Source organism: Pteronotus mesoamericanus, unplaced genomic scaffold (assembly GCF_021234165.1).
Source record: "Pteronotus mesoamericanus isolate MK-2021 breed Mesoamerican mustached bat unplaced genomic scaffold, CSHL_Meso_final contig_20, whole genome shotgun sequence".
In the NCBI taxonomy this organism is placed as follows: Eukaryota; Metazoa; Chordata; class Mammalia; order Chiroptera; family Mormoopidae; genus Pteronotus; species Pteronotus mesoamericanus.
This window is the reverse complement of record NW_026555085.1, coordinates 89,289,690-89,315,874: the sequence shown is the minus strand read 5'-3', so window position 1 is coordinate 89,315,874 and position 26,185 is coordinate 89,289,690. Positions and strand designations below refer to the sequence as shown.

Genomic DNA, 26,185 nt, shown 5'->3' with positions numbered 1-26,185 from the left:
TCTGCTCCATTCTTGCTCCCAATCCATTCTCAACAAAGAAGACACAGTGATACTTTAAAAATGTCTCAGATCACACCAACATAACGCACCAAACCTTCCAATGACTCTCGATTTCATTCTGAATCAAGGACACAGTCCTTACAACGGCCTATGAGGCTCTACATGACCCTCCCCCATGCTAGGCGTCTCGTTCACTCTCACCCTCACTCTGCTCCAACACACTGGCCTTCTGCTGTTTTGAACAAACCAGGATATTGCTGGAGCCTTGAGTGGGAGGGGGCCCCGCATTGTCATTCTGCCCCTCTCTCTCCAGTACCTTGAGCTAGAAAGGGAGGGCATCTCCTGGTTCTGAGAGGCCTCTTCCCTATTGTTCTGGGAGTGGAAACGGGAGAAGGATGAACAATTTCTGGCATCATTGTCCATGGTTGTGTAAGTAGCTGCCCTGCTTTCTCTGGTTAATACCAACTGCCCACTGATAAGTTCTGTGAGGCTGTGAGATGTTCGCTTTTGCAAGGGATACATATGTGTGACTTGCGCAGGGGCCTCTGAAGGGCTTCCCCAGGTGGACCTCTTCAAACACCCCTTGGCTCCTGCTCATGGCAGTACACGCCATAGTTTCTTGCTGCTAGGAAACTCTTGTGCAGGGACTGGCCTTTCTGGATGGGCTATCATCAGGACAGCTCAAGCCCCGTGATGTCCCCCGGTATCAAACCAGATGTGTAAGAAACACCCGTCATTGCCACGTACGATGGGATACAGGCTACCCTGCACGTACCCCTCTCTCCACTCTGCCTCATCCTTCCAATGCTCTTCCTTGCTCAGGTAGGAGACACAAGGGAGGTTTACAAGTCTGCTTCCTAAATCAGATCCTGTTTCACCCCGATATTTACCAGGGATTCTCTTGGAGCCTTTTACAATGGGCTTTGGTGAGTATGGGAGGCATTTAGTCCCCCATGGCTGCTGTAGATGCAAAATTCAGGACTGCAAGGACCCTCTCTCTGTTCCCCAGCCAGGCCAAGCAAGAAAAGTGGGAAATTTGGGCGCGGCAAAAAGTGTGGATGGCTTTGGTGATGGATAAGAGGGCAGAGTCCTCGGCCTGTCTCTTATAAGCTCCAAGAAAGATGTCTCCTCAGAATGCACACTTACCATCTTACTCTGGCAGCACGGTCCCAGTTCTCTGATGACTGAACATCAGGAAACCTTTCACACACTATGACAGCTGTAAAAGTCATCAGGGTAGGCAGCTATGGTAGAGTGAAGTGTTCAAGTTGAACAGAGGAAAATGTCACATGCTGGTCACAGAAAAACTGCATGTTGGCCAATTTGTTTAACTGGTGAAGAAACATTCAGCTAAACAAGGAGGATTTTGAGGTGGCATAAAATTTATTTTTCTTAGTAAAGAAGGGTACCAATTTTATGCTAAAAATTTTACTTGTTCATGGCTCAAAATTCTCTCCAAGGCTTTTAAGTTTGTGTATACTTTTATTTTTAAAAATTGTTTTCTGTTTTGAAAATAATGTATGTTTTCAGCAGAAGTTTGAGGAAGTACAGAAAATTTTCAACAAGAAAAAAAATCTGCAATTGCACAGCTGAGGGATAATCACGATTAGTGGGAGACAGAATTCTGATTTGGGACAATTTGGAAATATATCCCAAAAGAAAGATCATACTTTATCTTGATTTTACTTTGTTTTATTTTCTGGGTCGGGAAGTTGTACAATGAACACATGTGGGGTAATAAGATTTGGAATATGGAATTAAAAAAAAAAATTAGGGCCCTGAGAAAATAGGAATCTCCATTTTAAAGAAGCTCATTGCAGTGACAATAAATATTTATCCATGAGAACAAAGTTCCAGGGCTCTTTCCCTCTCTTCCCTAATGGTGCCTTGCTCCTGGCCATGCTTTGCATGTGGTGGTCAGCCGTAGTATATATTATGTGTGGTCCCTGGGATCTCCCATGGCTCTGATTGGATGAGAACCATGGGGGAGGGGTCATGGCCAGGGGCTGGACGAAGACTCCCCAGGACAGAGGAGACTCACTGTTGAGCCCTTGGAGATGTAGATCTCCTACCTGGAGTCATGTCCTCTTTCTGTGTTCTACAGATTGAAAAGCAGAGCTGTAAGCAACAGCAGTATTATGGGAAGACAAGGATGGGAGCTGCTGGGTGGGGTGGGGATGCAGCCAAGGAACCTGCACCAGGTGAAATGAGGGTGTCTTGTTTTGCAGAGTTTGTCAACTAAAGGATGACAGTGGTCAGCATCCCATGATCTTAAAGCTCTCTGTTCTACTCAGCCTGCCCTTTGAGGATGAGTTAAAGGAAGAAAAAGGACTCGACGTCATCATAACTAAAATTCTGAAATTCTTGATTAAAAAAACATTATGCACTCTTGCTACTATTCATTGAGGAGCTTCTCAGAACTGCAAATATAATACTACTACTAATAATAACAACAAATATAGAAACTTTTTACTGTGTGCCAGCATTGTTCTATGGGTTCTACATACAAGTAACTGAGTCCCCAGGAAGTACACACTATCCTTGTCCCTATTTTTATACCTCAATAAGTTTATACCTCAATAAGTTAAAGCCCCTAAAGGTTAACTGGAGATCAGAATTCAAACCCAGGAAGTGGCCTTAACTACTAGACGGGGCTGGTTCTGATGTATTGCTTCACAATAGAAACAAAACTAAAAACCCACTTAATCTGTTCACTCATGGAGTCGCTCTTCACATGGTGGGAGGCAGTGGAGAGTGGTTAACCGTAGAGACTCTGCAGCTACACATCAGAGCGTGCACGCACTACAGTTCTGGCAACAACAACAACAACAACAACAACAACAACAACACTACCACCACCATCAGTGGCTTTTCCTTGGGCAAGTCATATAATCCCTCTAAGCTTTAGTTTCCTTATCTGTACATGGGCCAGATAATCCTCCTCAAGAACGGCTGTTTGGGAGCTCAATAATATTTGTACAGCACAGGCAGAGCTCTCAAAAGAATGGGCTCCATTACAATTCCTCATAAGTGCTATTGCTGGGTAAGTGCTAAGTGCTGGAAACCAAGGGGGCCCCTGTGCTGTATCCTGGGTAAGACAGTGTGTGTCCCATCTATTAGGGAAATCCCACAAAGAGGGTGCAGAGAAGTGTGTGGGGAAGCGATGACAGAGGGAGGTGTGCAGGAAAGGAGCCCACCATAACTGGACAAGGAGGGCTTGTGTCCCAGACCCCCGGGTAAGTGGAGAGAGAAGTGAGAGGAGCTGGAAGCGACCATGAATGGCGTCTGAGATGACTTCAAGACACAGAGCGTGGGTACAACGAACACGGGGGCTGGGAAATGGAGCGACGGAGGGTAGGAGCGCAATAGGCTCCAGGCTGTGAGGGGAAGTGCTGGTATCCTTCGCATTCTCAACACTTGCTGCCCAAAGCCAGGCAGAGAGCAGCTGCAGAAAGGGAGGGAGACTTATGAAATGGAGAGAAAGCTGGGCTCAGCGCAAAGCAGACTGCCAGCCAGGCCAGGCATCTCAGAGGTATAGACCAGCGCAACCATACAGAGACTTGGAAGGGAGATCTATTTATTTTATAATGAGCATGTGATAAGAGGAATGCTTTCTCCCATCTCACAGGAGGTTCTGGAATGTCTAGTCACGACCCTCATATGCTATCAACAGATTTCATATGCCTAACCTTCTGCTGGTTTATCAGCCCTTATACAGTCTGAAAGAGAGCAAAACCCAGTACCTTTCTGATAACCATTAAAATCCTTGGATTTATATAATGTGACATGATGTGAGGGACATTGTTTAGGCCTTGGCATAACTATAAATGCCTAGGGCAGAACAACAACAACAACAAAAAGTCTATTCTGAAAGGTTTCTCAGATGTATCTGAGAACATTTGCTAGTTTATGCAAATACATGTCCAAACAAGCACTGGTTTGCTTAGGGAGTACACAGAGCTGGCAAGCCTCACTTGGCATGAAGAGCGTGAGTAATGCTTCATTTTAATGAGGGATCTTGGGGGTCTATAATGAAGACGATGTGGTACAGTATTTCCCACGTGTCTCTTTGGAACGTGGACTGATTGTACCCACAGGGGAAGAAAAACCATCTGAAAGTACGCAGTTCTTGAAACCTCTGGGGCTCTCCAGGATTCAGATAATTTAATGGCATATAAATGAATTCATGGAAATACACCCAGAGTTCCCAGAGTAAGGAAATTCCCCTCTCATAAGTAAGCAAATATGAGTGCAAAACAATGAGAATGTATTTTGGGGAGGGAGGGGAGAAAGGCACTTGATGTTTAAACAAATGTTACAGGCAATGCCAGGTATGTTGTGAACATTGCAGCGTCTTTGGAATAATTGTGTAGCTTCCCCACATGGCTTTTCCGAAAGACATGGGTCATTTGACTATGAAGTTCACATGTACAGACCACATACATTCATTTTCATGTTTAAGATGTAATTTCACAGTCACATTTCACCCATAAACCCTGATAACATGGACCTTTTCTATATGACAAAATTCATACTTAATGTTTTAGGTGGAAAACAAATCTAGACAGTGACCAGGAAAACACAGATTCCTCATTCTTTATAAATGGTCTTTGATTAGTCAATGAAGTGGCAAATGGGATGAACATTACTGCACGTTTGTTCTGAGGTCTATAGTCCGATGTCCCCTTAGATCTAGTCGTACGGCATGACTTCCTAGAAACAAATCCCCTTTCTGTTCAGAGCTGGGGTATTACATGGACATTGATACACAGTATGTGAAGTACTGAACTGACCTTTATTTTACATTTCTGCGCTGGCTGGAGAAATACGCGCCATGAACACTGGGCCTCCCAAAGCGCTCCAGGAATTTGATGGGATTAAGTGCAGCTCAGGGGACTGGAAGAACATTATTCAGTCCTTCAGGCCTAAAGGAAGGGCTGGTGACCCAGAAGTCAGGGCAAGAGAGTCCTGAGAGGCAGAAATGTTGGCAGGGGAGACCTCTTCTGTGTGTTAATATATCAAAGAGGACTCGGAATTACAAAGAGAAATAAGAAATTTTCTATCTTATGATAAACAATTTTGAAACATTAAAACCTGGTAAGAACAGCAATTAATGTGCAATAAATTCATCAGGCAAAAACTCTTATCAAATACATTTGGCATCTCCCACTTGGGGCTTATTCATGCCCAGTAGACCAACTGGAGATTTCTTGTGATTTATTTACCCCCATTTTAAAAAACAAAGCCATTACATGGATGCTATATGCAATAGCTAATTCTGGAGCAAGTTTTAAGCTGACTCAGGAAAATGGACACTTTCTCTTGTTTCCTATGAAGTTTAAGTCACCTTTCTAAGGTCATTTGTTCTGTCCTTATTTGCATTCGCTGCAACTCCCCTGTTCCCCAACAAAAGCAACAATAAAAAATCCCAAGTGAAAAAGCCCTTAAGCAATAAAACCAGTGTCCAAGAAAAACATTTAGTTTGAAAAAGAGTTGAAAAATGTAGCCTTGGAAGAACCACTGCTTACATGGGATTGTTCAAGAAATTCCTGTTGTGTGAGGTTTGGCATATACTTTCTAAAAATATAAGCATCTGGGGAAATGAGACAAAGCCCAGGTCTTGGACCAAATGAGGCACGCAGTGTGAATCTGTTAGTGATTATATCCATAATGAAATATGTGCCCAAATTTAGCAGTGCTAAATCTAATACAATACAAAAGCCCAGCAGGCACTGTCCTTACCATAATATATAGCCAACCGAGAAGATACATATGGCGGTGAGGCCGCTGCTCCTGCTGGGATAGGCATGGTGTGATGTCCTCATCTCGATCAATATAAAGGGCAAAACCGTCGTGTGCTGAAAAAGAACAGAGGCCAGGTGACACAGATTCTCATCATCGCATCTCAGTAGCTGTTTGGTCTCCAGCTGGAGAGCGGATAGTGTAAATTCCCAGCGAAAGCGAAACATCAGAGAGCTGTTCATGGGCATAAAAACAGGGAGTGCATCTATGGCTCCATTGGTATTTTCCTTCTGTTTCTTAATTTTTGAAATTTTATTTATGTCTATTACAAGACATTTCTATAATATAGGAAGATGTATAGGAGGAAAATTGGAACATAAGAAAGGAATAAAAATAACCAGTGTTAATATTTTGGTGTAGGTCTCCATCATAACATTCATATTATTTATACATAGTTAAAATCATAGTATGCATGAATTTTGTTTTAAATTGTAGCATGAAAATTTTTGATATGCCATTTTAAAAATCCTTCTAAGAATATCAATCCTGATCACAGCTGCTTAAAATTCCATCTTACAGATGTACAAAAATTTATTTCACAAGTTTCTGTTCTTGAACAATGAGTAGTAAGATTTTCAAATTTTCGCTAATTAAAAATATCATAGTATCATAGTAAATATCTTTTGTAGAAGTCTTTTCATGAACGTCTGAATGTTACGTTTTTTTCCTTATAGTCAAAGGCTATGAAGATTTTAAGGATGTTGACATATAATGCCAGATTTTGTGTGTGCCAGCCATAAGTTAGAAATAATGCCAAATTAGTTCCCAGGAATAATGTACCAGTTTGAACGAGCAATGCATAGATTTAGATATGATGTTTGAAGACAGAATGTAACAAAGCTGGGTGGAACATTGCCATTTGTTTTCTGGAACCAGCGGCTACTCTGTATACTCAGTTTGGGGGGTCAGGTTGGGGATGAAATTTATCTCTTCTCCATATGGTAGAAAGAAAGAAAAGTCAAGTGCTCTTGGTATTGAAATTTGGTGGACAGCTATAAAAGACAGAGAGCTTCTTAGGTAAAACTGGGTCAGGGTATAGATTTACCTTCTAACATTGTAGAGTTAGTTTCCCGAGAGTAAGAAAGATGACAGAACAAAGAACGGAACCATCAGCAAGTTTGATTCTATTTAGTACCCCCATAACAGCTATGAAGGAATCTTCATTCTGTTCCTGCTGTACTGTTTGCATATCCAAGGAAAAGGCAGGAAATTGAATGATACGATTTTCAAACTCTAATAAGTATTGTAGCAAAATGGAATCAGGTTGCAGGTAAGCCTTTTCAACAAAAGACATGGTGCGGATCAAGATGAACATTTTTTGAGCAACTTATTATTTATATTCATATAAAAAAGAACAAGAATTTGTAAGAAATATTAAGCCTGGAAATTTTTTGCCTTAAGTATTCTTCTCTAGATGACTGTTCTGTCTGCCAAAACATTAGTAGTTAGGCAACGGTATTCCCAGAATGTCAGGTGGGTGAGTCCACAGTTGGGTGGCTTTATAATTCTTTATCCTTTGTTTCTCTATTATTGTTTTAAAGCAGTATAATTAGCTCCAAAGGGAACCATGCAAAATGTACATGTGTGTTAATTCAGAGACAGTATGCCTTTTAAAGATCTATTTTATTGTTAGTTTAAAAAAAAAAATGTTTTCACTATAACCTAGTCACCTCAGATGACACCGGCCTGGAATTTCACCAACAAATTCAGCTGCTAACAATAGTTTTACAATGGTGCATTCATGTAAAATTCAAATATATGGCTAGCAATAAGGCCAAGTTTCATCGATTCCTGCATAGAAGGAAAATCCATGCAAATAAAACGTTTACACTGAAGATAATGCTGACTCTGATGGCCTGTGTGGGTTATGAAATGACAATATTATTTTTGACTTGTTATTACTAAATAATGTCTAAACTCTACCTCCTCATCCATTGCTCCAACATGAGTAGAATATCATCCATTTTTCTATGAAGTTATATAAGTTCAAATAACAAATCTGAATATCTTTAGGCACCCGGTTATCATTATTTTACCCAGCTTAGCTACTGATTATCAGATGTCATACCTGGAAGTATTAGAATGTGCTTTGATGATGCCAGGCAGAAAATCCCTTTGAAAAACAAATATCTTTCTAGATTACTTCATCCCTGGCATCATTACTGCTAAAAAGGAGCTACTTGTTCCATCAGTGGCATAACCAATGACAAAAGATCCTTTTGTGCCTAGCTGTGCCTGGGCCTGTTCAGCTATTGGCAAATCTCAGGAGAAGTTTTTTCCTGTATCAGGATAACTTAACTGCATATCATTAGGAATTTCCAGGCACTAAATGATGCATATCTCCCTCTCTAAAAATGTATCATTCAAATTATGTTTACCAATAAACAGTATATATTAACAAGAGTAAAAATCATGCAAAATATTTATAGCAAATATAAATATTGCCCTGCGGGTAGCTAAAATTTTATGAGTTAGAAAAATTGTAAAACTCTAAAGATGCTCCTGCTGAATATCTAAGTAACCATTAGAAGCTCATTTATAACTCAAAATGTGTAGTAGCAAGAGGAATAATTGTTTGAGAAGCACAGGTACAAGCAAGCCAGGTCTTACCTACTCCCAGGCAATACTGTGCTTATATGACTCAAGAACTACAAAAGTCCATCAGCTTTTTGTCCCAAAATGGTAGTCTCATGTTTTGCTCACTGTGGTAGTTGTAGCACTCAAACAAGAGCCTGGTACATTGGAGGTGATCAATAAATATTTGAGGAGGTGATTTATTTACTCTTCAAAACAATATCTTAAGTGGGAATCATTAATTTCATTCTGCAGGTAAGGTACTAAAAATTATCCTGCCCAAAATAACAGAGCTAGTAAGTCTGGAGGTGAGGTTCAAAACCAAATCCTAGTCTCTGTTTTCTACATTAGAATTATATCTTTAAAAGATATGAGTTAAATAATCATTGCCTTAATAAGCCTGTGGAAATACAATTGTAGATCACTAATGTTGCCTCTCAACAGACCAGATCTATTTTTTTTTGAGCCTCAAAAATAAACAAAAGGTCTTCACTGTGGAAAAAACACACACACACACAACATATTTTGCTAAATGTCTTTCTCCCCCTGTGACATATAAACATTCTGAATAATAATGACCAATAAAATCAGCTGGCATAAAGTCAGAACTTTTTAGCGGTGCAATGATAGTTAAAGATGGCCGGAGACAGCTTTTTCAACTTTGGGCTTAGAAGAGGCCAACATGCAGCTTTCTCGATCATCCTACATCCGGGTTCCTCTGGCACCAGCTGCCTTTGCCATGTTACCTAAATTCCACCCAACGCAGTCCAAGTCTTACATCTGAAGTGCAAGAGTGGGAATTTGGTGCCACCTCTGCCCTGGCCCCTAGGATGGGACCCTTGGATTTGTCTCCAAAAAAGGTTAACAGGGTACTGGGAAGCTCTAAGAATTCCAGTGAAACTGATCATTCAGAACAGACGGGCCCAGGTTGAGTGGTGCCTTCTGCCTCTGCCCAAGCATCAAAGCCCTCCAGGACCCAGAAAGAGAGAAGCAAAAGCCCATCAAGCCCAGTGGAAACAGCACTTTGGATGGGACTGTTAACGTTGCCTGACAGATGCAGCACCAATCTGGATAGGCAGAGAGTCTCTGGAACCATGAAAGAGACTGGGACTGCCTGGTCTGTTTGCTGTCACGTTGATGGCTCCCACCCTCACGACATCATGGGCGACGCCCACAGGGTGCGATGGAATGCCCAGCTACCTAAGGACTACAGAGGAAAAATAGTTCAATAAAGGATCATTTGACAACTGAAAACAAAGCAAACCCAGGAATGACCTGTTCCTGTTCCTCCGATCTTTCGATTTACAGTTTTCTCAGGCATGTGTAGATACACTTTGGATAAACAGAGAAAGAGATCAAGGCTGGTTGCCAGAGGGGACTCTTTAGAATTATACTGGACTGTTTTCTGCAGTATATTATCAATAGAATGATTGCCCAGCAGCTGAATTACTGAGGTTTGACTTTTTTAAAGTGCCAAGTGAGATGAAGGGTTGACAGCCCAAGGAGAAAATCCTTGATCTGCCAATATAAACTCTGTACTAGAAAGTACTGGCCCAGGGTGTTAAATAGGCATCCCAACCCATGCTCAATCTTCCATTGCTGCTCATTTTAATGAGACTGTATTTAGAAGATTGTGTCTAAAAAGGAAACCCCAAATCTATGTTGGTCTTTTGCATCCTATGTGTTTGTCTTAATAGGGTTTTCATAGATTCTCCCCATGGGCCAGCGATTACCAGGTTATCACCATGAACTGACAAGCATCCATGGCGAACGTCCCCCTGGCAGAGGGGACCCACGAGGTGCTGTCGCCTCTGAACAGGGATGCGCAGATCTGAGCAGAGGGATGGATTCGAGCAAGGACCCATGACTCAACTATGATGGGGAGGACATGGGATAAGAAACAGCTTTTGAAGAAGAGGCTCCAAAGAAGAAAGCAGTGTAGCTAAGTAGAAAGGTCAGGAAACTGGCGCCTGGGATCCAGATCTGATTAGGCTCAGCTCATTATAAGACTTTGGGCAGGTTCTTGCACAATTGTGAAGCTCAGTATTGGTCTTTGTAAAATGAGGAGGTTGGATTAATTGCATGCATGCCAAACTTCAGTCATGAAGAACTATTATTTTCAGTTTTGCTATATCACATACCAGGGCCCACATATGCATTAGGCATGGTAGACACAGGGCCTTGGGCCCATGAAAATGTTCTAATTTCTCTTACAATCAGAAAGAAAATAATTAACTTTTAGAGTTAAAGATTATATTCATATTTTTACCAATGCAATTACAAGTGTTATATAGAAAATATGTACATATTTATATAAACACACATAAATGTATGTATGTTTTAAAGCATGTTATATCAAAACATGTATTTATATATATAAATGTATATATTAATAAGTATAAATAAATAAATGGAGAAAAAATTCACAAAGTGCCTAGGCATACAAAAATAAAAAGTCAAAATTCAGCCTGTTACATGTTACCTGATTTTTAAAGAAGTCATATTCTTGATCAATTTTTTTCTTAAATAAATATTTAAAGGGGAACTTATGGAACTTATAAACTTTCATACACAGAATATCATTTGTCATAAATAGAAAATAACCACAAATTTAATGAAGAGTAATTGATCTTAACATATATTTGCTAGATAGGTTTGCTGTTAAAAACTGTGATTCTGAGCCCTGCTTTATATACGCTAAGTAGGAATATGAAAAGTATTAGAGGGCCATTAAAGACACACTGTCATGAAATAGAGACTCTCCTAAATAGAATCAGGAGGATTGAAAAATAATCGAGAGGGAATTACCTTTCCACTCTGTGATTCAATATTATTTAATGCCAGGGTCTCTGTGCCACATAAATTATCCTGCACGTCGTCAGGGCACACGGCCTATGCCCTGGAATGGATGATCGTAAATTGTAGTTGTGCTTCCTAACTGCTAAATTGTTTATGAATAGGTGTTCTTTTACCAGAAAAATGGAGAGATGGATGAGTAGGAAGGTTAGATATTGATGGAGGAATTTAGTGGGCTATAACAGGATTAAAGAAATGGATTTACATTAAAAAGAAGGATCTGGACTTGCTATTGGGAAAAACATTTTGATTATCTGTGATGGCAATCAGTAGCCTATGAACCAAAGGAAAGTTTTAGAATCAACAGAAGAATAAAAACTATGCTGTGTGCTGATAGGAATTGAGGCAAGTGGAGTGGATGGATTAGGGGACCACTCAAGAGCATTTTTGAGCAAAACGCTCTGTAGTTGTAATCAGAGTGTACATTATAAAATTAACAAATGAGATTTGAAGACTACATTTAACTGCTATTGCTCCAGTCTTTCTTCTTTCTCCGAAATATTTTTTAAATAGGAGAGTACTGCTCCCCTACCGTATGAACACCAGATACAAGTAATTTTCTTCCTTGGAAGCAAAACCAGCTTTTGAATATGAGGTGAGCCAGACAGGCCCCTGCCCAGCTGAACAGTAAGAGAGCTGGCAGCCCCATGTCTACTTATTTGCATCTGTGGGACACAGGCAGAGCTCCGGGAGTGTTCTCAAAGTAATGTGAGCTTGTTAGAAATGAGATTGCTGGGCTCAGCTCCTGAGGTATCTCGTTTCCTGGATGTGGAGTAGTGCTCCTGGTAGTTTCCACAAAGTAGACCACAACTCTTGCCTCCATGTTTGTCAGGGCATCTAGGTTTTCCTATATCCCTCTGACAAGTTTTGATCATAAATAAAAAGTTGAAGGATGGCTGTGTGCAAGCGTACGTGTGCGCACATGAGGCGTGGAGCCGCTGCATTTGTGTGGGCACCAGGATGCAGGCAGGCCTGGAGATTTGAGCAGAGCAGCTCGGGAGGGTGGCGGAGGGAGCCCCTATGATATCCTGATAGGTTTACAGGTAAATCACAAATAAAAATAAAATGGAAGGCTGCCCTAGGATACAGAGAGTTGTACACTCCAGATTGTAACTTGACTATGTTGTTTGCTTTTTCCCCTCTCAATCCCCTCTAGAATAAAGGGGAGTTAAAAAAGAGAAATTTTTAAATTCTGTAATAAAGCAAGAAGGAATGTCAAGTTTGAGGATAATGCCCATTGTATTAGCAAAACATGATCTAAAATGACAGAAATGGTGATGTCAGAAAAGCTGGCAAAGATTATAAAATGCTGACCACTCCCCACTTTTGCGAAGCTCTGGGCTCTCCGCATAAGTTGAACGTTTGGTGAAAACAGGGAAAGGCAGTGCTGGGTGGGAGCAATTTGGCCAGTGGGTGCAGGGAGGCGTCCATGACACCCCGGGTAGCATGGGGACAAAGGCGAGGCAAGCTCTAAGAAGCCTAATTTTTTTAACTATGAAAACCTGACCTAATGTTTTATCGTGCCACCAGGAACTGTCATTCATTTTAGTAACCTTTCCTCATTCTTTTCACAGCAGAGATGTTTTACTGCTTTAAGTGCCCATCAGTAAATGAGTGGATCAAAAAACTGTGGGACATTTATACAGTGGAATACTATGCAGCAGAAAGAAAGAAGGAGCTCCTACACTTTGCGACGGCATGGATGGAACTGGAGAGCATTATGCTAAGTGAAATATGCTAGGCGGTGAAAGACAAATACCATATGACCTCACCTAGGAGTGGAACCTAATCAACAAAGCAAACAAGTGAGCAAAATAGAACTACAGACTTGGAAGCAAAGAAAAAACTGACAGTGACCAGAGGGGAGGGGAGAGGGGAAAACAGGGGAAAGAAGGGGAAGGGTCAAGTCAAGGAACATGTACAAGGACCCACGGGACAAGGACAACAGGGGTGGGAAGAGGATTGAAAGTGGAAGTTGGGGGTGGGTAGGGCAGGGGAGAGTAATGGGGGGAAAATTGGGGACAACTATAATTGAACAACAACAACAATAGAATAAAATATATATGCATAAGCAAAAAAAAAAAAAAAAGAATTTTGAAGTCTTAAAAAAAAACGATAGGGAACAACACATCTTAACCATTGCAGTTTCCGGGAATTTTCCCTTGTCGTGGACCTCCTTCTCCTAAGGGCTGAGGTGTTGGTTAGAGTGTGTCAATCAATGCCTGTGCAATGTGACAGATGTCCCCAGAAACTGCTGGAGCCGTTCTGGTTGTGCCTTTTTGGAGTGGCGTTGGATACCTATTTCTGCTGGCTGTCACATCAGTCCGAGATACTCTTACACAGGCATCTCAGAATCGGGTTAGAAACGTGACCCGGAATCAGAAACTCAGATTTAGATGGAACCAATATTTATTGAGCGCCAGTATGTTCCAGGCACTTCCCAAACTCTGTATGGGAACAATACTGAATTTGGGACTCATCCAGTCCTAACATTAGTCCCAACAACTCTTAGGATATGGTTTTAATATTTAGATCCAATAAACCGAATAGCGACCCACATTAAACCAAGACACGCATAGCTTTGCAATTAAAAGGAAAGGAGGCATCAATTATAGTAGGTGAGGGGCAACACTTTACTGGTCTGTTAATTTTGCACCTGAAAAGCATTTTGACTTGAGGTTGGTTAATATCTCCTGCTGAATCTTCCTAACAAAGGTATCGCGAGGTGCAAGGGTCTGTACCTCAAGAGAGGACTCCAGGGTGGGGCCTCTTTTTCAGTTCAGCCATGTAGGCTGCCAAAAGGAATTCTTGTGAAAGTGATGCCAGAGATGTCTCATGTGGTATCTAAAAACCTAACAGCGACTTTAAAGTGACTTAAAGGGATTCACTTCTTCCATGAACATTCTACAATTCGCATTTGTGGTTCTCACAGAAGAACACCTCTAATGACTGCCTTCAGACAACCAAAGCATTGCAATACGATGTGACGGTGCCTGGGCAATTCAGGGACCACAATATGCAGCAGAAGACATTGGAACTGAATTGATAAGTTCCATGGCTTTATCAGCAGAAGAAAGGGTACAAGAAGGAGTTTATTTACAAGGCTTTCAATAAAAAAGGCAGAAAGGCACAGCCTGGACCACCGAGGGGACTGTCACTATTGCAGGCTGGAAGGAGCATGAAGAATTAAGTTTAGACAGGTGAGGCAGGTGTAAGCCAAATCATGGAGGGTTTTCCTGTGGACTTGGTCCTGTAGGAAGCAGAGGTACCTTTATAAGTTTAAACCCCTTCTATGGAGTCTGAGGTGTATAGAGGTAGGAGAAACATATTTGGATATTAATAGTAAGAAAGAGCAAGCTGGGGGCAGGGTGGAGGATGGATTAGAGAGAGGAGAGATTTATCTACCAACATGCCGCCTCTCCTTCCTTCTCTCTACCTTACTTGCTCTTTCCTCAAGGAAGGGATTTGATTCTCTTCATGACTTTCTCCTAGGTCTTCCTCAGCCCTCCCTCCACCCTGCCTCCCTGCAGTCTCCCTACCTACAATTTCCCTCTTTCTCCTCTTCTTTTCTCTTTTGCTTTAATAAATATCATAACAGTGAAAACAACATAGGGAAAAGAACAAAAAAGAGAGCTAGTCTTTAACTTTGGCAAATTTATATTTGACAGGTAAACATGTAAATATGAATTTTTCGTCCCTCTGTGTTTTATGTTGATTCCTGTTATTAACTTATGTGCACAAATACTGAATACATAGTAATAAAAATAGCTACCAATATACTCAGTTTTATACTAGATATTTTCCACCAGTATTGTATTTAATTCTCACAGCAACTCTAATGAAATAGTTATTTTCACCTTAATTTTATAAATGAGGAAATGGAGGAACAGAGTAATTAACTTGTCAGAAGTAATGTAGAATTAGTAAATGGTGCAGCCAGCATTAGACTTCTGATCGACCTGATTCCAGAAGCGCTGCTTTTACTGAGTGAGATTCACTGCTTCCCAGGCTCGTTTGTTTGTTCATTCAATAAATACTTATTGTACTTTTACTATGTGCCACTCATAACTCCAGGTGCCTAAAATATATCTCAGAACAGAGCAGACAATGATCCTTGCTCTGAATAAGTTCCTGTTCTTGGGAATGCAATTCAATTTAATTTCAACTAAGCTAGTACAAATTTGAATTCTTTGACCTCAGAAAAGACCAAATTCATTAGGGTTGCATGAGGGTTACATGAGATCTTACAGTTAAAGTGGCTTGTACTGTGCATGCAAAAAACAATTCAAATTAATTTTGTGAAATCTCCTATACAAGACAAACTGCTAAACAATACTGTCTAATATATTTACTGCATGCCAGGAACTGTAGTAAGTACTTCACGTGGATTAAATGTCATTTACATCTCACAATGATTCATTGACACATATCTTATTAGCAATTCCATGTTACAAAAACTGAGGCACAGAGAAGTGAAGACAGTTGCTCAAGTTACTAACTGGAGGGTGGTAGATTTGGGCTTAGGCTTGCGCATTTTGGCTTCTGAACCCAGCTTTTAACTATGATGCCCTACCAGCTCTGGAACAATTGGGAAGACCTGAGAATAGGGGAGTAGCCAGTGGAAGAAGTGATGTTAGGAAGGGAAACTCCATCTTTTGGTTGCACCTAAGAGAAAAAACCAGGGACCTTCTCTCATCTGCACCATTCAACTTGGGAAGATTCCTAGGGCTGAAGGATGAATGGCTTCCATGTTCAAGTTTAAAATGAAGACTATCAGACCAGACTTTATGCTCATTTCATGTTTTTTGAAGACATCAGGTCACCAGAGGGATGGGAGTGAAAATAACCCCAATCCATGGACACAGAGAGGCATTCTCTTCCTGAGATGCTATTTGTGCTATCTTCTTTGTCTTTTTTTGGCCTACCGTCCTTAAAAGTGTTTTGAAAGCATTTTAGAGGGTGAGCTGGACAGTAGTGGAAGGGAGAGCAGTGGGGGATATGGTAGAGGTAGGAGACAAAGCAAAAGAAAATCTAATCAACTGCTCTATAGTCAGTAAAACTGAAAGCATTCTTAAAGATCATGACACACTGATAAGTTTCAGGAGCAATGATAGAAAAATGAAACTCATTTCCTGGGGAAATTAAAAAAGACACTGAAAAAATAAGAAGCTAGGATTTTAATGTTACATGCTACTCAAAAATTATTTTGAGCTCAAATGATTCTACTCATCCCTATCTATCAACCTTCTCCAATGTCAGGGTATTCTCCTAAAAACACAACTGTGACTATTTGGTTCTCGCCTCTAAAACCTCGCTATCTTCAGAATGAAGTTCAAGTTTCTTGGTATTGCCTTCAAAGGTTCATCCTAACAGATTCAACCTACTTTTCTGGATTAATCTCAAACCACTCTGTACTGGCACCCATCTCTGTTCTACCAAAAGGGCTCACGTGTTCATGCCTTCGCTCACACTCTTCTCTTGCTGGAATCCCCTCATGTTCGGGACCTCTTCTTTAGTACATACTTACGGCAGGGTCATTTTCAGTTCATCAAAGAATCATCCCTCACAGTTCCCTGCACCTTTGCAATTAGGCAACGCCATTGTGGTTAGTTCTAGTCAATGGCCTATTATTTAAAACGTGATATGAACACTTGTAGGCCAATACATTTTAAAACTGGTGTGAATTCACTTCCTTTGTCACAGTGACCTGTAAGCTATGATGAAGCCACAAGATGAAAGCATCCCTGGATCCCCGAGTCACTGCCTGGAAAAGAGGGGCGCTGGCGTCAGCTGGACTGCAGCAGACACTGCGTAATAAGAAGTAAACCTCTGTGAGGTTAATTCACTAAGATTCTAGGGTCAGTTTGCTACCTTAGAATAAAGTAGCTTATTCTGACTAAAGTTATTCCATATCATCAGCCCTATCCCAAAAAGAATTAATTCGCTTTTTTATTAATGCTCCCACTACATTATTTATACTATGGCACTTAATACTCGTGTGTGTGTATGTGTGTGTGTGTGTGTGTGTGTGTGTATGTATAATGGTATATTAATACGCCTTATAATGCTCTAGTTGACACGAAGGAAAGTGACCCTCATGTGTTGGAAGCACTTCTTTAGGGAGAAGGAACAAGCGTTATTGTCCATTGTATTCTTAGGTCCCTGCACAGTGTAGGGAAATTACCGGGGACTCAGTAAACCTTAGTTCTAGGAACATGATAGGATGACTTTCCCTTAAGTAAACCCTATTTAATGGGAAATTTGTAAAAAATAAGTTCCTAGCTGAAATATGTAAAGTAAATAAAAATAATACATTCACCTTGAAAGCACAAAAATTATAATTTCCTACTACAGAAAGGAAAGGGGCCACTTTGCCCCAAACTATATTTATATGGGATTGAGTCATCAAGTTAAAGCTGTGTATTCACAAAATACATAGAGTCATTAATTTTTTGAAGTGAGAAAATAGTAATATTTCCACTGACTTCAATTAATTTCATCACACTTCTCTGTTGCATGGCCAAGGAAATTTCAATGATCCTAAAGAAGTTTCTTCACTGAGTCTTCAAATATAAAGACTTCAAATGGTTTTGATTTACTCTTGTTTATGATAAAATAAATGTTATTCTGATTGATTGGCAAATGTCTACTAGCAGCAATAAGAGCAATTATGTTTGACATGAAGACATTATAAAATCTATAACCCAAACCTTTAAAGCCTGATTTGAAATGTCAAATTTGACTTATGAGAACCAGTTATAATCCTGCTTCATGCAAAAAGCATTAGGTTAATGCTGGAGCAAAGTACTGTTGCCAAGTGTGCACTGGCATAATTAATCAGGGATATTTCAGAAACGAATGGTGTCCAAGAGGTTATTGATTTACTGTCACGACACGTTTTTCTTATGGCTGCGCTAGTGCTCCAGAGCTGGGATGCGCTGGCATGCCTTTTTCAGTGACTAAGCCTTGATCTGTCCTCTGGATTCCTGCACTGACATCTGCAAGCACTCACATTTGACAGCCTCATGCCTGAGTGCGGTGGCTTCCAAGTTGATTAGGATTAGTTCGGAGGGGTTTTGGAGTAGTTTGAGAGTAATCGAAAGCAGAGCCAGAGAGCGACATGCACCCTGCAAATGGAATCATTAACAGAGAATGTGCATGGGTATAACATGCATGCATGCAAATGCACATGTACATACATCCATGTATACACATATACAAATACATACTTGCAAGTACACACCCATGCACATACATATGCAAACACATCCATGCACATACTCAAGAAAACATACATATGAACACACCCATGCGCCCAGCCATGCAAACACACCAATGCATACACACATCACATACTAACATACCTAAGGAACAGGGAACATTTCAGTTTTAATCTTGAAGCTCATCTCTATTACCTATTAAACTAAATTTAAGCTCTTACAGAAGCACTGTTTTAAATAATATAAAGCAGCTATAACAGCTCTTTTTTACAATGATTCCATGACATGGGTAATACTGCCAGAAGAAGCCATTAAAGCACTGAGTAGTCCAATGTTCTCTCAAAGATTACAGGAGAAAGCCCAGGGAGAAGGAGGCAATTTAGTTCATGGCTCAAAACCTTTTTCTCCGTAGCCTCTTAAACAGAAGACGACGCACTTTCAAAATAAGGCCATACTGGTGGTTATACAAGTGCGGGTGGGAAGGTGGGTGAGGAGAGAGGCTCCTAAGAAATGGATGACATCTCTGTTACCTTGGACACAGTGGATCAAGTTCAATGCCCCTCTAGGTGTTTGGTCAAGCCTTATTTCTCTGCACATTCTTTGTCTTGCTTAGGCTGCAGTGATGGTTATTATGTGGCCAACAGTGAGTCCTGATAGGTTCTGCTTGTTGTGAGGAAGTGGAGGAAAGACAGGGCGAGGAAGTCGTTCACCGTTAGTTGGCTACATAGCTTTGAGCCAGCTAGAGCCTTTCTGGGCCCCAGAATTACCAGGAAGAGTCTGCAGCAGTGGACAGCAGAAATCGTGTTCGAATCTTGGGAATTTGTGTCCGTATCCTTAAAGACACATTTCTGTATCAAGCCCTTTCTTCCTCCCTCTCTTCCTGTGTAAACTTTCAGTTTAAGTATAACATATACAGAAAAGTGCACCAACAGTTAAGTGTCCAGAAGATGAATGTTCGCAAAGGGAACTCACTCCTGTAGCCAGAACCAAGATTAAGAAACTGAGGGATACCCGATACACACTACCCACATTATCTGCCTTGTATCTCTTCCTGTTGCAACTAGTCTCCCCTGGGGTGGCCCTTACTCTGACTTGGAACACCAGAGAGCAGTTTTGTCTGATTTTGAAATTGACATAAATGAAATTATATACTATATATGTTTTTTTGTTCCTGGCTGTTTTTGCTTAATATTATATTCACGAGATTCATTCGCGCTTAAGTGTGGAGTTGCAGGTTTCCATTCTCATTGCTGTAGGGTACTCTGGTGTGTGCATACAACACTATCAACTCATTTGCTCTACTGCTGATGACGCTGTAGTTCTTCCAGTTCAAGGTCCTTGAGGGAGGGTGCTGCTATGAACATTCTTGTGCATTTTTCTTTTAGAGAATACGTTTGCGTTTTTCTTGGGTACATACTGAAGAGAGGAACTGCAGGATCTGACACTGGTTATTTAGCTTTAGTAGATAATATCAAAGAGTTTTCCAAAGTGATGGTACCAATTTACACTCCCTTCATTGGTGTATAAGAGTTTCATTTGTCCCACATCCTCATCAACCCTTCAGATTGTCTGTCTTTCTCCTTTTGGTTACTCATGCTTTTTCACGTCAGTCACTCGCATCCTTTAAATTATACTTTAACATTCCTAACACAGCACTTTTGTATGTGAGCTCCCCAGACCGTTGTAGTGTTTCAGGTCGGGTTCCTTGTGAAGCAGACTCTGAGGTGGAAATCAGCAGGCCGAAGGTTGACTGCGGTGTCTGGAGGATCGGCGCCTGCCAGGGGAAGACAAGGAGGTGTGACGCAGCACCTGCGATGTGTCCCAACAAGGGCCTTGGCTGACCCTGCCGGGAGCTCTGAAGAGGTGCCCCACGTTGGGGTGAGGGGGTCAAGTCTTTATCTTCTCGCAAGCACCAGTTACGCGTGTGGGCTGTCCTAGGCAAAGGAGTCTGACCAGTAGGAAAACACTGCCTTCAGACGAGGGCGGCTCCTGGAGACAGCCAGCGGTGCAGAGCAGAAGAGGACAATGCCCCCAGCGGCTGGGAGGTGAGTGCCGACGGGCACCTGTGTGGCACGCTGCAGCACCCACTGACGGCAGGTGGTTTTTGTTTGAGTCGAATCTCCCTGCACAGCCTAGGCCTTGACCACACAATCGTCATTGCAGTTGGTCTGAACCCCTGGCTGTAAAATTTGAGGAAGTGTCTGCAAGGATGGAGCCTGACAATTCACAATTGCACCGCAGGACTACGGCCACGCCGACACCAGCATTTGCAGGGACTGCGTGTTTTCAGGAGACATGAAGTTGTCAGCGTATGGTAAAATCCCTCACTCCTGCCTAATGCAGGGCTATAAAGTCAGCTACTCTGACTGCATAAATGGTCGTGCGTGACTAATAAGCCTCCTTGACATGTAACTGGATTTCTTATTAAACATGTCATAGTTAGTTAACCCAATCATTTTTAAAATTCATTATCAACTTGTTGCTATTCAACACCTTCCTTAACTGAATCAGGCAGGCGCACAGTAGGCCATCTCGTTTGGGGCACTGTGGATCTGAGGCTCTAGGTACAATGCCAGGCATGAGGAGAACATAAAACTCTTATTCTCTGTGCAACAGTGCACTTGGTGGTGGCGGCGGCGGGGGTGACTGGGGGGCAAATATGCTTCAGGCTCCCTTCCTAGAGCACACAAATTACCTTTGGTTTTATTTTTCCTTAAGGCCTTATGCTTTGTTATGTTCACCCACCGACCAATATTTTAAATACCTTTATTTCCCAAACCATATATATCAAGTCATAACCTTCCCCATTTTAATACAATCAAAGGCATATATAGGGTGGGCAAACATAGGTTTATGGTTGTATGCAAAACACTATATTATTGTTATTTATTAATTATTGTATTATTTTCCATACGAACGACTGTCAACTGGGAACCCACTTTGGCCCACCTCTGTATTTTGGCCCATTTCAGATCAGTGTGAGGTCAACAGTATTACTGCATTGTGCACATAAAGTTCAGGCAAATCAAAGAAACCTGACATTTTCATTAGCCCCTGCAGCCCGATCATAGGGAGAGCTGTGTATTTGGAAGCTTAAACACAGCTTGTGGACTCTTCCTCACACCTCCTGCTGTGGGCTCCTTGGAGGCAGGTCCCCCTTCTACATATGTCTCAGGTAAATTGAAAAATCCCCTGTGTCCACGGTGATGAGTGGAACAGATGTTTCTTCACCGGGAGACTTCCTTTTGTGGAGACTGGACCTTCAAGAGCTGGCCATCAGCTCCTGCCTTTGGGTCGATCCCTCACTCAAGCCAACCTATATGTCTCGCTTTGACAGTAGTGACATCGCGCTCTCTGGGAGCTATTAGAGAAGGAAGCAGGATGAAGTCAGAGCTCCCTGGGAGCCTTGAGGATCTTTTCAGTTTGAAGAATCTGAGAAGATGGAGGGGGAAAGAATGGGAGAAGATGTGTTCAAAGGAATAAAATGAGGAATTGCGAGGGTATACAAACGAGATCTAGCAGCCAGTTCCTGGAATGCCTGGGGTGTGGAATAAAGCCAGCTGAGGATTATGAAATGGCAGTCCGCTGTGCAAGGCGAGGACAGGCGGCCTATGGTGAAAGTGGAACAGACTAAAAGGGTAAATGGTTTCAAATATTGATTCAATTATGGATTCAATAAATTGATTCAAATAAAGGTTTTGATAAATTTGTGAACAAAAGTTCCCTAGGAAAATGTAGGGTGCATTAAAATATCTGGTGTCTTTATATTAAGAGAGACAAATAAGTCCTTGTGTGACATGGACTCAGGGCACCTTTTCCTCTGGCCAGAACTGACCCTGGGTCTGATCCTCTGCGGGTGCCTGCTTCCGCCCAGGGGAGGCAACATGGCTGCCAGCATTTGAGCAAAATGTTAGACTCCCTCAGGTCCTTGAGCAGATGTTTTACACACGTAGAGGAGGAACAGGGAAGGGAAGAGAGAGGCAGGACACTGGCAAGGGCCAGGGTTGCTTTTCTGAGTCATGCATATTCCTTAAGGTTGAGTTCTTTGGCTCTGCTTAACGTGGTCCTTCATCATGTTACTATCTTTGATCAACACTTGACAGAGTGTCTCAGCTAATTTCCACTTAGTACCTGCAGTGAATGGGCCATGGTCTTCTCCTTGTTTCCTTTTCATCCATCACCTATGGAACTTTTCAGATAAGCAGTATTCTAAACCAGAGGAATGAAGGGAAATGTCACTGAAGGATATGTGGACGCCCTGGGTGTGGTAAGGGCTGGAGCGTGAGCAAAGGAAATGCACACTGTACAAACCACTGACTTCACAGCCTCGCAGGGACAGGCGGGGAGGAACGCACCCGCAGGGTCTCCAGATAGTAGGTGCTTAATGCAATTTTGCGAGATGAGAGAATGGGTGAGGACTCTGCAGAAACACTGTGGATGCCCAAGGCATGGACTGAGCTGTCTTTTGTCATTTTAAGTTCCCAGAGAAGATGAGGGACTCTTTCTAGAAGGGTCTCTCTCACAAAGCTTTCTCTTTCGAGTGAGGTATATTGGGTTCAGCTCTTGCCAAACTTAAATTGCATCCATGTTAAAGAGGGAAAAAGGCTTTAGCACATTCCTTTGGGGAATGGAAACAATTTATTTTGTTTGTTTCTAATGGAAAGGGTTTGCTCCAAAATCTCACTGTGAGGTCTGAGAATCTGGGTTGAGGACCGCCAAGCAGCCAGAGGGAGAGAGAGAAAGGAACCGAGGGAAAGAGGGGGAGCGAGCCACCGAGACCTTATCAGGTGATTGAAACAGCAGGAGCAGCCAGTTAGAAAGGCAATGCATAAAATACAGTTCTGGATTTAGGTCAGGAAGGAATATTTAGCTATTATATTGATGTGTTTTCATGATTCAATTTTTTTCTGAAAAGTGCTTGTTTTGTGTTAAAATTAAAACCTTTCTCTGCTGGTCAGCACAACTACTATATTATTTATTTTAATTTTTCTGCAGGGGTGGGCGGTGAAGAGGATTTTTTTTAAATCTTGTTCTTCCTCCTTGATATGCAGAAAATAAACCTGCCAGGCTTACAGTTCACCTTCCTTCAGAGGAGGAGAGTGGAGGCATAAAGGCAAACGACTGGGACCATAACAAGTAACGAGCATTTGGAAAGACTCTTTCGTTTCCCAACATGAACTGGATGATGAGAAACATAAGCACGATTTCTCATCTGCTGGTGTCCCCTGAAAGCTTTTCTTTTTTTCTTTTTTTAATATAACATAATTTATTTCCAAAGAACAGGCTCAGTCTCCTAACCAGAGTGGAGTGTTGTCACTGCAAAGCTGCTAATGTCGGGCTACAGCCTCGGGGTTAACATGGGCGGCATAAATAACAAGGAAAACGCATCCTTCCCCGAGTTCCCAAGCCTGTCATAAGCCTGCTGGCGCGTTCAGTGATATACGGTCGCTTTTTATGTTCGTCGGAGAGCAGTGTGCTTTGGGTCTTCAAGATACTGTTTGATTGCTTTATAGAAGCCAATCAATAACACACAGGTAAAGTTTTATGCAAGGCACATAAATCCTAGCACGGGGAGACCAGCTGTTGCAAGATCCTGGATGGGTGCCAGTTTCCAACTGGGGAGTCTCAAGGAAATGATCCTGAATGTGGGGCTTTGTTTGGATTTCAATGGAACATAATCGGGCGACATCTGGTCCCCCACCTTGTGCTGGCTTGGCCACACTTCCTCCGCCATGGCTCTGGGCATCTCCTGCAGGGCTTCCTGCGAGCGCCAAGTGCCAGTGCCCTGCCCGTCGCCAGCTGCCAATCGGTTTTTCTCAGTGGGGGACCAAAAACAGAACTTGGGGCCTTGAAGACACCTGCTGAGAGCAACTCATAAAAATGATCTTAAAATGCAATTTGGGTCCCCCTGCCCCACAAGCCACTGGACACAAGACAAAAGAGAATTATAAAAATAACTTAGGGGGGAGGGAATGCTAGCAGAGGGAAGGAGGAGAAGCGCTGAAAATTAGCAGTGCGGGGCACAAGGAATAGAAAGGTAAGGGCTGGGTGAAAGAATTAATGGATAAAGACTAACAGTAAACGAATTCATGGAAATGCATGCATTCTTACTAATAAGCAGTCACATTCAAATGAAAAACCATTTTCACATATTAAATGAGCAAAGCTTTCTTTTAAAAGAAGAATACTTAGTGTTGCAAGAATGAGGTAAAACGCGCACACTCGTGAATGCTGGACAAAGAATATATTGCAACCACTGTTTTGGAAGCAAATTGACCCTGTTTTCAAGGGCTGTAACCTATTTCCCAAGGATTGTAATTGAACTTTTGAGACCTGTGCTAAAGAAATAAAAATCAGCCTAAATGAAACAAATAAACACAAGATAAAAACACACCCTCTCTCAGCTTAATAAACAGATATTTTCCCTGACACTATTTATGATGGCAAAATAATGAAAAATTTTTTTAAAAAAATATATTTATTTATTTATTTTTAGCTAAAGGGAGGGAGAAAGAGAAGGAGAGAAACATCAATGTATGGTTGCCTCTCACACGGCCCGTATTGGGGACCCGGCCCGCAACCCAGGCATGTGCCCTGACTGGCAATCGAACCGGTGACCCTTTGTTTCTCAGGCCGGCGCTCAATCCTCTGAGCCACATAAGCCAGCGCTGAAAAATTTTCTTGACCTACAATGAGGGAAATGGTTTTAAACTGAGATATATGCACTCAATTGATATTACACAATCATTAAAAGATATTAATAAAAATACAATATTTAGGCATCAAAGAACATATCAGAATATTTATTTTACCTTATTTAAAAATCATATTTGTAAAACAATCTAAAAGGAATAGATTATAATGTTAACAGTGGTTTCCTTTGTCTAAAAGACCATGAGTGATCATCTTTCTTTGCCTACATTGTTATATCTTTCAAATGTTCTTTACCTGTATTACTTTATTATTAAATGTAAATTCATAAAAATTAAAAAGGATACATTAAAGAAAATGTGGCATAGGAAAATATTAGAATATGAGAATAGCGTTTTTGAGAAAACACAGAAACATGATAAAACAGGGAACGGCTGGTAGTAAGCTTAGAAGACGAGCAGGAGAAAGGGCAAGTGAGCGAGTTCCCGGTGTCAGAAATAAAATAGAAGCAGGGAGAAGGAGGAAGCTTAGGTAAATAAAGAGAAAGGCAGAAAACCCAGAACAACACCAGGACCTAGAAAACGGAAAGAAAGGGCTATCCAGTAAAAGTTGTACAGATGAATGTTAGGTCACTTTTGCTTTGTTAGAGGACCATTTAAAAATACTCGGTCACCATTAGTCATGCTGGGGTAAGGCCATGTGACTTTACAAACAGAAAAGTCAAAGGCAGTTGGGCTGAGGGAGGATGATGTATTCATCTGCTTTCCCTTCTACACAGTCATGGCCAAAAGAGTCATGGTGTTTTAGGTTTCAAGTTTTCAAATAAGTCCACTGGGACATAAGTGCCCTAACAAATGTGGCCGTCCCCTGCCCACTGGATTAGTACCCTCTTGCTTATCTCTGGTGTTAATTTTATGTGTAATATTCGAGGCTAGCTAAGCAGATTGGTTTGAGGAAGAATTTAACGGGGAGACAATGAGAAAGGTTTGCAATAATAACGCACTGAAACTTGACTTTGAAAAACTTCTGAAAAAATTGACCACAATGTTGAGCCAGAAATGTGTATGTTGCCCAACCCCCAT

The 26,185-nt window shown here is 41.5% G+C and overlaps 1 protein-coding gene across 2 annotated transcripts in view; it reads right to left on the bottom strand.

Moving 5' to 3' along the window:
• Nucleotides 1-26,185, bottom strand: part of AIG1 (androgen induced 1) — a 216,759-nt gene that overhangs the window by 37,686 nt on the left and 152,888 nt on the right. For both annotated transcript variants that reach the window (XM_054570055.1, XM_054570054.1), the window contains exon 4: nucleotides 5,743-5,858. In XM_054570055.1, coding sequence (XP_054426030.1) covers nucleotides 5,743-5,858 — 116 coding nt within the window. The remainder of the gene's footprint in view (nucleotides 1-5,742; nucleotides 5,859-26,185) is intronic.